Below are 14,717 nucleotides of genomic sequence, written 5' to 3'. Positions count from 1 at the left end.
TGTTTCCAGGTCTGTGCCTTTGACTTCATTTCATTGAAACATACTCTGGTTTTAACAAAAATGCAAAATACATAATTCTGCATCTTCCAAATGAGCTGTGACCTATCCGATATTCAGAAAGAACTATTATGTCTCTTGCTGGATGAGATGATATTCTTTAAGTCCTTGAAAAGATCTGTTTTACTGTGAGTCATGTTAAAAAAATGTATTAAATTAATAATTAAAATGTTGTTTTAACAGACCTTACCTAAGAGCATTGGAAAACTTAAGAAGTTGAGCAACTTGAATGCAGACAGAAATAAATTAGTGTCTTTACCAAAAGAGGTATGTGCTTTAAAAAAACAGTAATAATTATAAAGAAATAATAGCACACAAGGGATCAAAAATGTCACATGTTTTAAAAGACTTACTGCAGTGCTTTTTAAATGTTATGTACTCTCATTTGTGAGCATAGAAATGGGTGGAGGAGTTATATCAAAGAATGATCATCAGTAACATTAAAGAGAGTAGGTGGGTCCAGATGACTATGAGCATTGTTGAGAAAGGCGAATTGATAGGATTTTAAGTGGGAGAAAGAGAGAGTTTGACATTTCTGGCCCGACATACAGAGAACCATTGACAGAAATAGGTAATTTGGGAGTTTAGCAGAGGAAATGGATAACGTTGGGTCTAACGGAGTTAAATGTGAAATTAAACTGCTTCCTAAGCCTTTGGAATTATAAAAGTGGACCTTGATGCAACCCTTTTAGTGGGCAGAGACCGATACCCGGCAGTGTTCATGTCTGGGAGAGAGTGAATGAACTCTTCACAAAGGCATTCACATAGAGGGAGGTGAATGGGCAGCTGTAGCCAGATTCTTAGGAATTGTGTGTGTGTGTGTGTGTGTGTGTGTGTGTGTGTGTGTGTGTGTGTGTGTGTGTGTGTGAATGATCCAACCAGGAGAAGAGACCATCACCATGCATTGTGGGAAGTAGTTGTGCAGTCATAGAGGCACTTCAGTTCTGGCAAGGGAATTGGCTGAAAACAAGGGGACTCAGAGCAGATTTAACAAGGATGTATGTGTGATGTTTAACAAGAAAGCTTACCTTCTATTTGGAACTAGAGGAACTGGGAGATGGGTAGTTGATTTTTTTTGTTAACTGTTAGCCTGAAACTCAGTTTAGCCGCCTTTCTTCCCCCCCATCAAATGTTGGTGAGCCCCGTCCCCTTTGTTAGGCCTCACATGAAAAGGTGTCATATTGTGTGAGATGATCCCTGGCCAGGCGCAGTGTCCTTCCTATCTCTGTTTTTACCCTTTCTTACATCTCTCTTGGGATAATTTTATTTAATTTATTTATTTATTATTATTTTTTATTTCTCTTGGGATAATTTTAAAACTACCATCCCACCAGCCAGAACTTGTGTGTTCTTATTTTCCTATGGCCCTTCTCTGGGTGTCTGAGCTTTGCTTGGTTTCTCTTTCTCTTTCCTCATCTTGGTGCTCTACCCTCTGGGTCCCAGTCTTCTGCCTGGGCAAGACAGCTAACATTCCTGAAGGGATGCATAGAGGGTATTTGTCATAAATGTGGCCATATTCTGACCCATCCTTACTCTGAGCACTGGCACTTAAAGAAAACTGTTCCCTACAGAAAGACTTCAGTAAACCTCTGCTAAACTGGGACACAAGTAAGAGGTTCTGATAATTAGAACATGTTAGTTCCGGTCTCACGGTGATAAACCAAAACACAGAGCTGATATTCTGAATATTGATTTTACTCTTGTTGAATGAGTAGCGGACTGGACACATAGACATGTGCACAGGGAAGTAGGGAAGATTTCTTTCTTTCTAGATGCCACTTACTGTACTCGGTGCTGTTGTGTTTGCTAACTCCCTGAATCCTCACAATGGCTTTTGAGGTCATAAGGGAGAGTTCCTCATTTTCCAGATGAGGAAGCTGAGGCCAGTGGAAAGCCTTCCTTAGCAGGCCTCATCAAGCTAGCAGTCAGTAGAACGGGCTTCAGAGATGTATCCCCACAGCCCACTCACTGTTCTTCCACAGGCCAAGGAAAGCATGGCCACTCGGGTCATACAGATTCAGTCCAGCCTTTTCACATGTGGCCCTGAGGTAAGATAGGACCTTCAGTTGGTAAAGAGAGGTCAAACTGTCTTTAGTTTGGACATGTTCGAAAATTAATACATTTCAGGAACATTTTCAAGGTTAGTGCTGTAGGGAGCACTTGGGAGTTGAATGTCCATCCCCAGTACGTTTCCCCACCTAGCCTGTCTTCCCCATCCCCCTCTTCTGATTCTCTTGCAAAGGAATACATCCTAGGCACAACTTTAACATTTTATTTGTGTAAAATTACTGCCATCATGTTAGCATCTGTCCTCTTTACATTTTAAGAGAATGAAACTTGTACTCAGGGTCCAGAGGGATATGCCCACCACGTGCTGTGTGTCTGTGCAAATTTATTAGAACAGTGTTGCACGATGTGGAAAGTGAATGTGGTGTGAAAATAGTTCTAGCTTTGAAGCATTCTAGCTGGCTGTCACGTGTTCTCCACTCTCTATGAAATTGTGATTGGTTTTCTGGCAGGTAGAGCTTGATGATAGAGTCTGTGCCCTTTCCTGCAGCGGTGAGAGAAAGCAGAGAATGTGCTGAGGTTTTTAGGAACTGGCTCTCTTCTAGCACACCTTCACTGCTACTCACTCACACTCACCTCCCAGGGTAGGGAAACGCCCTGAGCCCATGTCCCTGATTCCACTGCGGGTTACAGTGTGGTGACCCCAGAGAAATGGCAGCTGAGTGCTTGCCGTTGACTATCGGGGCTGAGCAGCCAGACCACCCCAGGCCTCCTGACCTCCAAGTGTGTCGTGGTGGTCTGCGCCGCACTGCCGTGCCATGAGTCTCTGTGCACTGAGTGTGGCAGGCCCTGTGACCGCACGTGTGTGTGCATGCGTGTGTGTGGGTGGGTGGGTGGGTGTGGAATCGGGGCAGTGGGTCTGGGCCTAGGGGACTATGTGTGTGTGCACTTGCTCTGCCTCCAAGCTTGATACCATTTGATCACATCCTATACTTTCCTTGTTGGATTCTGCACTTGCAAAACTCTACTTTCTCTTGAACAGTTAAGTTGCACGCATGACACATCTAAACTGAAACGCTGACTGATTCAGTATATATGCCCAAAATCCATAATTGTATTGATTGCGATTGGGTCTGGTGTGCCATGTAGTTCTTCCTATTTTTTGGCTTTCTTTAATTTGATACTATTGTATATCATGTTTTAGAGCACAGCTCCTTAGTCTCTGGCAGCATTTATTTGTTTTTGGTTTTTTTCCCAAGTGAGGGGAAAATGTACTGTGTGGGTCACAATAATAGATTCTGTTTGTGTTTTGTGGTGTTATTTGTAGCAAACATTTGCAAATCAATGAATGTCTCTTGTTTTCTTAATTGTTAGCTGCTTGGAAATTTAGAAAAGTCGGGTAAAGTTGTTATCTTGTAAGTATTGTTCAGACCACAGTTGCATCTCTAACTTCCATTTTGCTTCTGAAATGCATGAAGATTTCAAATCAGCTGACTGCTTTGTGTGTTCCTCATTGTAAAATATTGGACATTTTCCTCTAAACTCAGTTTGTTTGTTTTTTTAAATGACCGCATGGCCTGGAACCTTATTTTGTTACGTGTTTGTCAGATTTGTTCAGATTGTTCTCTCTCAAAAGAATGCTTTTCTGTGAATTACATTTTAAGTTATTCAGAAATTCCGAAAGGCATAACGTGGCAGCTCATCTGTCTTCACTAAATTCCGGTTTGTCAGCATAATTCTCTCTCCAATGGAAAGGCTAGATTTGCTTTATTTGCTACATGTGGCATGCTTCTGATTTTTCAAGCAACTTATTTGTATCTTTTATTTCTCATCCTGTCATGTAAGTGTGTATGCTTCTGGGGGAAAGAAGGCTCCCTAAAAAACTTAACGTTTTTGGTGGAGGGAAGAATTAAGAAGAGACTGCATTCTGTGATGCATGGATAGACAGGGAGTTGGTTTATGTGTGATTGTGAGTATGATGAAAGAGAGCCAGCAACTTCATAATATTCCCCAGACAAATCTTACCTTTGAACAACCTGCACCATCTAAAGAGTTTCTGGCTGGAAGAAATTGAGCATGTGTCCAAGTTTAGAGTCCAGTCTTTTGTCTCCATTAAGTCAAAGTGAAAGTGATCTTGACTCCATCACACTTACCCAATCAAAAGATAGGATTTGCAGATCATTTATCAAAGCTTGTTTTTGTTTTAAATCTGGCACTCTGTAAATGTTAATTACCCATAAATATTGTAATTTTCAAAAGTGTCTGTGATGATAGAGAATTCGTTTTATGGATAGCTTTCTGTCTTCTTATTACAATTTAGTGTAAGCTTCCATCATATTCTAAAATGGATTATTGATAAAAGAGATAAGATAAAACCTAAAAATACTAGAATAAAATATGGTTGGCCATTGGATTTCAGAATGGAGAAGGCATTCCCAAACTTGAAAGAGGAAACAAGTCCTAAAAAAACAACAAGTTGGTAGAATTTGTCTACGTGAAAATTAGATTTCTGGTCTTCAAGAAGGTAAAGACAGCCTGGGGGCCAGGGTCTTACAACATTACAGATGAAGAGGTCTCTCCTCATTCTATTCGAAATCCTTCCCGATCATTGAGAAAAAGATGTTCCCACTAGAGAAAAGTGGACAAAAATTAAAGCAAAGAACCCACCACAATAAACAATAAGTGATTTAGAGAAAAAAAATAGAAATGGCTATCGATGTGAAAAAATTTTAGTCCCATCAGTATTCACAGAAATGTTAATAGAAGCTTTTTGACCTTTCAAATTGTCAAGATTTAAAAAAAAAAATGATACCAGATGTTGGCGAGGGCACAGGAAAATGCATAGATAATATGGAAGTATAAATTATTATGTCTTCTGGAAGGGAACACATATTGAAGGATCCTTTGAAAGTGTTCATACCCTTTGATTCTGCAGTGCCACTTCTAGGGCTTTGTCCTAGGAACATAGTGTGGTACACATGAAAACCATGCACAAGAATATTTCTCATGTATATGTAGGGGCAGCTAACAGGTACACATACAGGGGCAGCTCACACGCACCGCCAGGTACTGCGCTTTCCTGCATATTCGTGTCTAATCTTCACAACAGTCCTGTGAGGTGTGGGTAAGTCGTTATCAACATCCAAGAGTCCTGGAAACCCAGACTCAGCTGAAGTAACTTGCCCAAGATGACACAGGAAACACATGGTAGAACCAACTATCAGCATCTAATGTGGGAGATGTGTGATCTGCGAGACGTCTGTAGAACGAAATAGTTATGTGGTCAATAAAAGTCCTTTTAGAAACATAATGATGTGGGAGGATGTTCCTGGTGTCATGTGTAAACAGAAGTGCTGAAGATCATAGTGTTGGTCCTAATTTCATCAAAGTGTGTGTGTATATATATCGTCACAAGCGCGTGGCAATAATACTGGAAGATTGTACTTCAGAATGTTAATACCAATTATCCCTTTGGGGTAGGGTTGGTCTGAGTTTTTTCCTTGTGCCTTTATGTGTGTGTATATATGGTTTTTATTTTTCAGTCAACATAACTTTTTTATAATTAGAAATGAAGAATGCCATAGCTGTTAGTGGATATTTCGATGTCAGGGGCCCAACAATTCAGGAAGTCCCAAAGCCACATGATTTCCAAAATATTTATGAAATAGGAACATTCGAATAATATGCCACAGATGATGATGGGAAAGGCAAAAAACAGTCTTTGGTTTCTAAAATTACTCACCATATTATTACAGCTCAAATTGTATTTTGACCAGATTTCACTTATTGTACGTTTTCCTTTCTGCCAGTGAAATGTGGGTTCCATTCTGTTACATATAGAATATTAAAAGGCAGATAGTGAAGGAAAAATGAAAGTTTCTTCACACTTGGGGCAGGTGTTCAGAAAGTGGAATATAGGTAGACAAGGATGACTAATATATATAGGCTTTCTCTTTGGATCACTGACAGTGATTCTCTTCTTGAGTAATGTCACCTGCAGGCAATTAATACTTAGCGCAGCTGACCCGACTCAGGGTTTGCTCAATGACCTGCAGGTCCCATCTCCTCAAGATGGGTTAAATGAGGTACAAATAGTGAAGGAATGTATCGCCTGGAATTAAGAGACACAAACCAGCAAAACAAAGATTCTCAGCTACATTCTGTAGTTCTCCAAGTCCAATCCCTTGTATTCTGGGAAGGTGCTATTATGTGGTTTAAGGAAGTTTAAAAATACCAGCTTCCTACATAGATGGTAACAAGTTATTTAAACAGTGACTCTGCTTCCCAGAATTTCTAAGTGATACAGGCATTTTATCCTGATGAACACTAAGGATGCTGTAAACTGTCCCTCCTGAACCCGAGAGAGAAAACAGAAATACACATGAACCATATGTAGACTAGAATACTGAGCTCACGCCAGTGCTTCACTAGCAGTAAAGTCACGGTGTATTTATCCCTAGTATTTTCCACGGTGACGTTTTGTCATTTTGTCACTGTGATGCATTGCCGGGGAGAGATCTTTAAGAAGGTCAGGTGTGTTCTGGGAGGAGCTCACCAGGGTCAGCACACTTCCAACAACACAGCAGGCACGCAAGTGTTGACTGCACTGGTCCTTTGGATCCGGGACTTGGACTTCTTGAAAAGACAGTAACTGTCACATTGGTTTGCCAGCCACATTTATTAGGCCAGGTTCTATGATAGGTTCTAAATTGTGTTTGTGGTTTCATATAATTTGATCCTGATTGTTATTTTTGGTTAAAGTAACATAGTCTAACACACAAAACACAGGACTGAGCCTTAGTTCCAGCCCAGGTCTTTGTGATCCCAGAGCATCCTGCTCCAGTGTACCACATTCCTCTCTGATGTCTATGAAGAACTATACCTTTTGAGTTATGGTTTTTACTGCTTAATAATCCTCTCTGAAAGCCAAAGGCTCGTGCCATGCCTTCCTGGCTGATTTGGAAAGAGGTCTCTGTTTGTGCACTGTTTTGCCTGGGACAGTGCGTGCCTCTGAGGGTGATAAAGGCGTCCCGGCACGCTGGGCAATAACACTCGCTCTTTGTTGGCATTGTTTCATTGTTTTCTGAAACCCTTCGACAATAGAGATCAGGAGGTCACTCTGCCTGCTGTGACAACCCAGAGTGCCTACGAGGCTCTTGAATACAATTGCTTTCCACCCCTTGAGGTCTCAAATGGGTTTGAGATTAGAATGGGAAAGGAAAAAGAAAAAATAAATAAATGAGACTATAAACACAGTCGACAGCTCACACATTCCATTGGGAGTTCACATTATTCCCCGCCCCCCCCCCCGCAAAAGACTTAAGGGGTGTTTACTTGTCCAGAACTTTTATTGCTCCAACAACTGTTAGAGCCCTCTCTGACCCATCTTAATGAGTTGTTTTTTGATAGATATGATATGTACATGATACAAATTGAAAATGTTCACATGGTATAGTATTAGGGCCCCAAAACAGATATCCTACAGGTGGCTGGAGCAGTGGACAGCTTCATGACAGAGTGCCCACAATTATGATGCAGTTTCAGCTCTGTACACACTCCAGTAGCTTATTTTGCCACTGTGAGGGTTGTGTATGTGCATAACTGCTTTGCGTCCCTGGAGTACAGATAAATCTTAAGTCTTTATAGCCAGGCCAGGATGATAAGGTTAAGGTGAGGTCCAGCCTCAGCCACGTGCTGACCTGGAAGACCTCCCACGTGGCACAGACCCACCACTGAGCCCAAAGCCCATTGCACATGGAGCAGGGTCATGGGGGGTTCCCCTCCATGAGCAGCTTGGGGATTTCTTCCCATGAATAGATCTTTGTTGGGATCATCTCAGTTTATCAGAGAAAATCTAATCATGTCCATCCTCAAAAGATTTGAAATTTTGATTCCTTCCATAATATTCCTGGGCATCTGAGTAAAACTGATGATTCCCTTCCTCAAGAGGGAAGAAGGCCAAGCCCCTCAAAGATCCTGTTGTATATCTCTTTTAGGGCATGATTTTGGGGCCCTGTATTCATAAAACCCAAGAGAGGCCTCTCTAATGATTCTTAATACAAAAAAGAAGAGTTTTGTGGTTTTCATTTCTGCACGTAGAAGCAGATATTAACTTCAAGTAGCAGCCTTTCACTAGTAAATAAATAAACATAAGCGTATAAACATATCTAAATGAGAAAAGTTGGCAGGTAGGTAGGATGGGTACTGTACTTGCCAAGCACCCTGGTTTTATGGACACGTACAAGTTAAACATCTCAGTGAAACAATCTCTCAGAGGGGGTTTGTATAGGTCATAATTACAAGAGAAATGCAGGGAGCAGTGTATCAATATGGAATGTGGGGTTTGGGGAAGACTCGATGGTGTAGAGGATGTTTAGCTACTTTTGGGCAGTTGGTAAGATTTAGAAGGACAGAAAAAAGAAGAGCATTTCTATAAGACACAGTGAGACCAAAATGTTATATTTTAGAGGGCAGTGAATGCACCAGTTTTACTGGGATGGGAAATGTGAATACTCAGAAATTATGGGGACAGTCTAAAAGCCTTTCTACATATCTGGGTGTTCTCCATTTTAGACAAACGTTAGTTCGTGTTTTCTTTTATGTTTATTTTTCTTTTACATCCATTATGGTTAAGTACTCTGGTTAAATACATGATCTCAAGTCTTTATGTTAACTCCTAAGGGAAGACATAATAAGATTGTTCATGAAGGTAATGTTCATAATTATGTAGCATAATTTTTATTTCATAAAAAGCCAAATGTTCATAATTATGTAGCAATTTCATAAATATGCATTCTGCTTTTTTAAGGTACATACATATATTAAACACACGTATACATAGAAGAGGGCATAAGATGTACTCAGATATCATGAAAGATGCAAATCTCCTGCCTCTCCTCAAGTGGGAAGCTGTGGAGTATTTTTCCATGTGTCAGAGAGACATCAATAGGTTCCTTCATGAGCCTTTTCTTGCAATCACTCTGGGTCAGGATAGTGAGTACAGGAAGAATGTAGTACTGTATGGAGTCCTGCAGAATGTTGTGTCTGAGATTGAGTTATTTTTCCACCCCCTTGATTCAGCTTTCCTGACCATAGAAACCGTGGCCAGTTTGTTCAAGAGAATGGTTCAGTTCTTTTGTGCTTATGTTCTTTTTTGAAGACCAGGCTCATACAAAGCTCAATTACCTTTGAATCACTTACTAAATAAGTAAATAAATTAATAGTAATCAAATTTGGTATGGATGTTGATCTTGATATGTTTCTACCAGCATTAAATTGACCAGATTAATGTGTGTATTTACCACATTCAGTTTTTGCTAAAATATTGTTGATTTTGCATTTGTGAAAGGAAAATGAATAATGAATTTACCAAGTTGTGAATGACCAAAAGCAATTAAAAGATGTATGGTGGAAAATTAATGTACTGTATTGTCTATCTGATACCTTTTTCCTTATTTTGTTTTTTGAAATGAACTGAGACACTGGGAACACTGGATTTAATATAATGGGCAAGTCTTCAAAGGGGTGTGCATGTATCATTGTTGGCCTTATTTTTGAAACTTAGAATTCTTAATCTACCAAATAATATTTATCTGGACCTGGGTAGCTTAGTTAGTATTTAAAAGATACAGTTGCTATTTGGATAGCAGTGGAAAATGCCTTGCTTTTCAGAATGAGATTTTTGAACTGTACTGTTTATTTTCTTGATTTAATTTAGAATATGTACATTTAACATATTGTAGAGATTTTTATGAACTTACTGGACTACTTAATGTTTATATGATTTAAATTAATCATAGTTGGCCTCAGTGAAACTTAAAATCATGTGGTATCATTTTATGTGTTCTTTTCATGCCATTTGACAAACAAGATACTCCAGTCCCACCACCATCTTCCACAAAAACCTGGAAAAAAGATGCATTTTCTTTCTCATTGTAGATTGGAGGGTGCTGCAGCCTCACTGTGTTCTGTGTGCGTGACAATAGACTAACTCGGATACCTGCGGAGGTGTCTCAGGCCACAGAGCTTCATGTCCTGGATGTGGCAGGGAACAGGTAAGCGTGTTCTGGTTTGCTTTTTTTGAGAAAAAGAGCCAGATGTTCATCCACTCCAGCCTTTGTCATGCGTCTTTGCCATCTTGCCTAAAGGCTCCATCTTATAGAATATGTAGCAATTAGTCGAATGACCCAGAGCCCAGAAAGTTGTTAATCTGAGAGCAGGAGTGATGGATCTAGATGGGGGGGGTAGAGAGGTCAGGGATGGCCTGAGTGCAGGGCACTTTGAAGTTTAAGTGGACGCTTCTGTAGAAATGCTTCCCAGAACAGCATACAGTGATGTAAGGGCAACAGCGCTGCCTGAGAACTGGGATACTTAGGTTTTACCTTAACTTTGATAGCTTTTGTAAGTCATTGTGAGCCTCTGGGCTTCCTCATCTGAAGGATGAGCTTGAATGAGTTTGAACTAGATTTTAACCAGGAGTCTCGATGGGCTCTGCTGGTGATTCTGAACCCCTTGAAATTGTAAACAAAATTATATTCAAGGGACACTTTTCTGGCCAAAGGATCCCCAGCTAATGTCAGAATCACCAAGTGGTCATAATCAAAGTGAAGAGCTACCTGACTGGTATTCCCCAAGGTCACAGCAGTGCCATTTCTCACGTTCTGAGGTCAGAGGTCATGGTAGACTGCTCCCTGGTTTTGGAATATTCCTTCTCTTCACCTGTTTAGACCATAGATTTGTTTCAGCCAGTCTGAACTGATTTCGTCACCTCAGATCGCATATGCACTTGCTTTCCCCTAGTCTAGCCCAGCTACTCTTTCTGCCTGGGACCCCCTCTCTCTGGCTCCCACTTTTATCTCTCATCACTCATGTTTTCATTTCCTCCGGGGAGCTTTCTTTGCATGGAGCCTGCTCATTTGAATTCCCCCTAACATAGCACTGACAGCACCGTATGATAATTGCCGGCTTACGCGCGCGTGACCGTCTGAACCTAAAGGTGCACGAAGCCAGATGTGGCATCTGTGCCACTGTACCGTTTATCCCCGCACAGTGCCTGACACATGCTAGAAGCCTGGTAGATATTTATCGCCCAAATGAAAATGTTAAAAATGTTAGTTCTGCAGAGTGAATAGTAGGCCACTGGGAAATGCTTTGTATCACAGGCTGCATCACCAAAGGAATTTAAAAAATGCTTTCGAGTGTTATATAGTTAGGAGAAAAAGTGCTCAGCCAGGGGAAACTAATCAATGACTTTAAATGAGAGATAGCAGCAGCAGTCGGAAGAGTGTTTGGGGGATTGTGTGCTAAGTGCTGCTTAAACTGGTCCCTTAGGTCAGGCACAAGCCACCATTTCTCATTCTGGCTAATGGATTTAGGTAGTGGTGCTAATAAATAGCAGGACTCGGCGGGCCTCAGGGAACGCCCACCATTTTCAAGCGAAGGCTTTCCGGACATCTTGTTAGATTCTTGAACCACTGACTGGATACCGGAAACTCAGGGTTAATTTGAGTTGAGCGTTGACTTTTTGCTGGATGGAGTCTCACGTGAAGCATAGAGCTTGGGAAGGGTGGGTCTTTCCTAAACTCCAGCAGTAGAAACTCAGTGACTCCAAACCTTCCCAGATTCTTGCCACACCTGTGAGCATAAAAGTGCACCACTAATTCTTGAGCCTGAAAACTGTTTTTCACACGAGTGAAGCCTCCAATCTCTAGTTCTCAGAAGGGAAAGTTGAATTTTTATTATGCTTGGGCTGGGGTGGAGAAAACCCCATTAAAAAGTAGAGTTACATAGCTGTCATCTGAGTCAGTTAAATGTGTCACAGATTCATATATACAGATTCATAACCAAATTTTAAACCTATTAAAATATTTAATTACTACTTATTTAAAGTATTAGGATAGAAACTAATAAAAAAAAGGCTACGATGTCAGCTTTTTAGCTTGCAGAAATGTTATACCATGGGAAATCATACCACATACAAGAGAAGTTTCCGCCTCTTCTCTCAAGCATATAAAAATAGCAAATGACACAGACTATATGTTAGTTTCCACAAATTTTCTTTGACAAGTTTGATAGGGTAACTATAAAATGCCACTTGGAAACTAAGTATCAAATCTTGTGGTACAGTAACAGAGAAGATGTCTTTTATCAGCAGCTACCCATGGACACAGAATCCACTTCCTTAATTCTTAATCTTTCCCATAGGAATATCCACCCACTACACAATATCTAGTATTTGAGGATCTTTGAGGAAGAGTAGTACTGAATACTAGAAACAGTGACTACCAATGGGGAAACAGTTTGCACCTTTGAATTTTATAACCCCCAAAATTAGATCTAAAAATATTAAAACATATTACCTCACAGCTGTTAGAGTGGATGTTGTCAAAAAGACAAGAGATAACAAGTGTTAGTAAGGATGTGGAGACAGGGGAACCCCCGCACTCTGCTGGTGGGAAGGTAAATTGGCATAGCCACTAGAGAAAACAGTATGGAGGTTCCTCAAAAAATTAAAAATATAACCATCATATGCTATAGTGATCCCACTTCTGGTATATAGCCAAAGGAAATGAAAACAGGATATTGAAGAGAGATCTGCACTCCCATGTTCACTGCAGCATTGCTTTAGTCCTTGTACCATTCACAGTAGCCAAGATATGGAAACCTCCTAAACATCATCAGCAGATGAATGAATGGATAAAGAAGATGTGGTGTGATATATATAATGGAATATTATTCAGCCATAAGAAAGAAAAAAAACATGTTATTTATGACAATATGGATGGACCTTGAGGGCATTATGCTAAGTGAAATAAGTCACACAGAAAAAGACAAATCCTGTCTGATCTCCCATGTGAAATCTAAAGAAGTCAAATTCCTAGAAATAGAGAGTAGAATGGCGGTCACCAGGGGCTAAGAGTGGGGGAGATAGGGAGGTATTGATCAGTGGGTACAAATTCCCAGTTACAAGATGAGTAAGTTCTGGGGACCTAACGTATATCCTGGTGACTGTAGTTAACAGTACCACCTTATATCCTTGAAAGTTGCCGAGTGAATAGATCTTTGAATGGTCTCGACACACACATACACACATACACACACACAAAAAGTTGGTGATTATATGACTGGATGGAGGTGTTAACTAACTCTACTGTGGTAGTCACTTTAGGAATATATATATAATATATATGTATATATAATATATATATATAACACCTTAAAGTTACACAATATTACATGGCAATTATAGCTCAGTAAAACTGAGAAAAAATATTAAAAGACAAAACACAACATGGCAGTGTAGCTATACTCTGGAATAGTAAGCAGTTAAAGAGGGAGATAATTTTTCTGTGTAGTGACACAGGAGGCCCATGGTACCAAATAAAAAGAACAGCTCTTGGACAGTACATAGCACTCTCATTTTTGTTTTTGCTTTTAAAACAACATATCTATGCAGTACAACAAAAGCATTAATAATAGTTCCCCTAGGGGCAGAGTGGAGGCTTGAGGTTACAGGGGGCTTTCCCTTTAGATATTTTGGTATTACTTAATTTTTCCCACCGATTATGTTTTCTCTCTATATCTTTAAACAGTTTTGAAAACTTTGCTTAAAACAAAATTCTAGTAGGAGGTAAAAATTCTAGTAGGAGGTAGGAGGTAAAACTAAAAATTCTAGTAGGAGGTAAAAACATTCGGTTGTAAGAAGCATGCAACTGTAGGTTAAGTCAGTATTGCATTGATCCAGTTGGCCGTGTGTAGTTGTTAAATAAATTTGACAGCACGGTCACTACAGCAGTGCAGAGGTGGGGAAGGTCACCTCAGGTTAGTTGGTCAGGGATTTAACTGGAAATGAGAGGCTTGGCTCATGGTGTGGTTATTCATTTGCTTTAGTCCTTGTACCATTGATGTAAATAGTAACCACAGGCTTTTTATTTTGAGGGGATGTGGTCCTATATAAAACAGGGAGATGTGAGATGTGTACAAATAGGACTGTGGTTTCTTGTATTCTGCAGTGTACAGAAGGTACCAGAATAAACCAAAAATGTACTTTTAACTCCTCTGAAAAGCAGGAATATATATATACACACACACACTTTTATCTGGGGTGGTTCACCCAAGAGAAACAGAGGAGTGTGTGTAATGTGTATTTTCTGCCCCAGGTAGCAGTGAATCAGTGGGGGTTAGCTCAGACTGCAGAATCTCCATGTACAGACTGGGCAGGGAACAGAGCACTTTTGTTTTCTTTTTGTCTTTGGCACTACTGGAGCACCCCTCCATGGGACACTTAGTCAACAAACTCATGTGTGGTATGTGCTCGTTTGGCAACCACCATGTTCAAGCTGGCCCTCTGATTCTTTACAGGGAAACTGATGTTCTAGACAAGTCACTAATCTTATATGGCTTCGTTGAATGTGATTATAAGATCTGTTGTAGAGTCTAGTAATTTATTTTAACTTTTACCATATGATTGTTATCCTTAGAAGCTGTTATTTATTACTGATGCTCTGTTTAGCCCTTTATTTATGCCTTTGCTTTAGCACTTAGCTGCAAAGCCAGTTATTCTGAGGAGGTATGATGGCTATGTTGGAGTATTTGTGTTTTGTGCCAGTTTTCGAATCTTAATATTTTTTTCTTTAAGCTCTCATGATTAAGAA

The 14,717-nt window shown here is 40.1% G+C and overlaps 1 protein-coding gene across 3 annotated transcripts in view; it reads left to right on the top strand.

The window, feature by feature from the left end:
* Positions 1–14,717, top strand: part of LRRC1 (leucine rich repeat containing 1) — a 126,944-nt gene that overhangs the window by 103,003 nt on the left and 9,224 nt on the right. For all 3 annotated transcript variants that reach the window (XM_027603041.1, XM_027603043.1, XM_027603042.1), the window contains exons 10-11: positions 241–324; positions 10,003–10,118. In XM_027603041.1, coding sequence (XP_027458842.1) covers positions 241–324; positions 10,003–10,118 — 200 coding nt within the window. The remainder of the gene's footprint in view (positions 1–240; positions 325–10,002; positions 10,119–14,717) is intronic.

Source organism: Zalophus californianus, chromosome 7 (genome assembly GCF_009762305.2).
Source record: "Zalophus californianus isolate mZalCal1 chromosome 7, mZalCal1.pri.v2, whole genome shotgun sequence".
Taxonomy (NCBI): Eukaryota; Metazoa; Chordata; class Mammalia; order Carnivora; family Otariidae; genus Zalophus; species Zalophus californianus.
The sequence above is the reverse complement of the archived record's forward strand: the minus strand, read 5'-3'. Positions and strand labels throughout refer to the sequence as shown.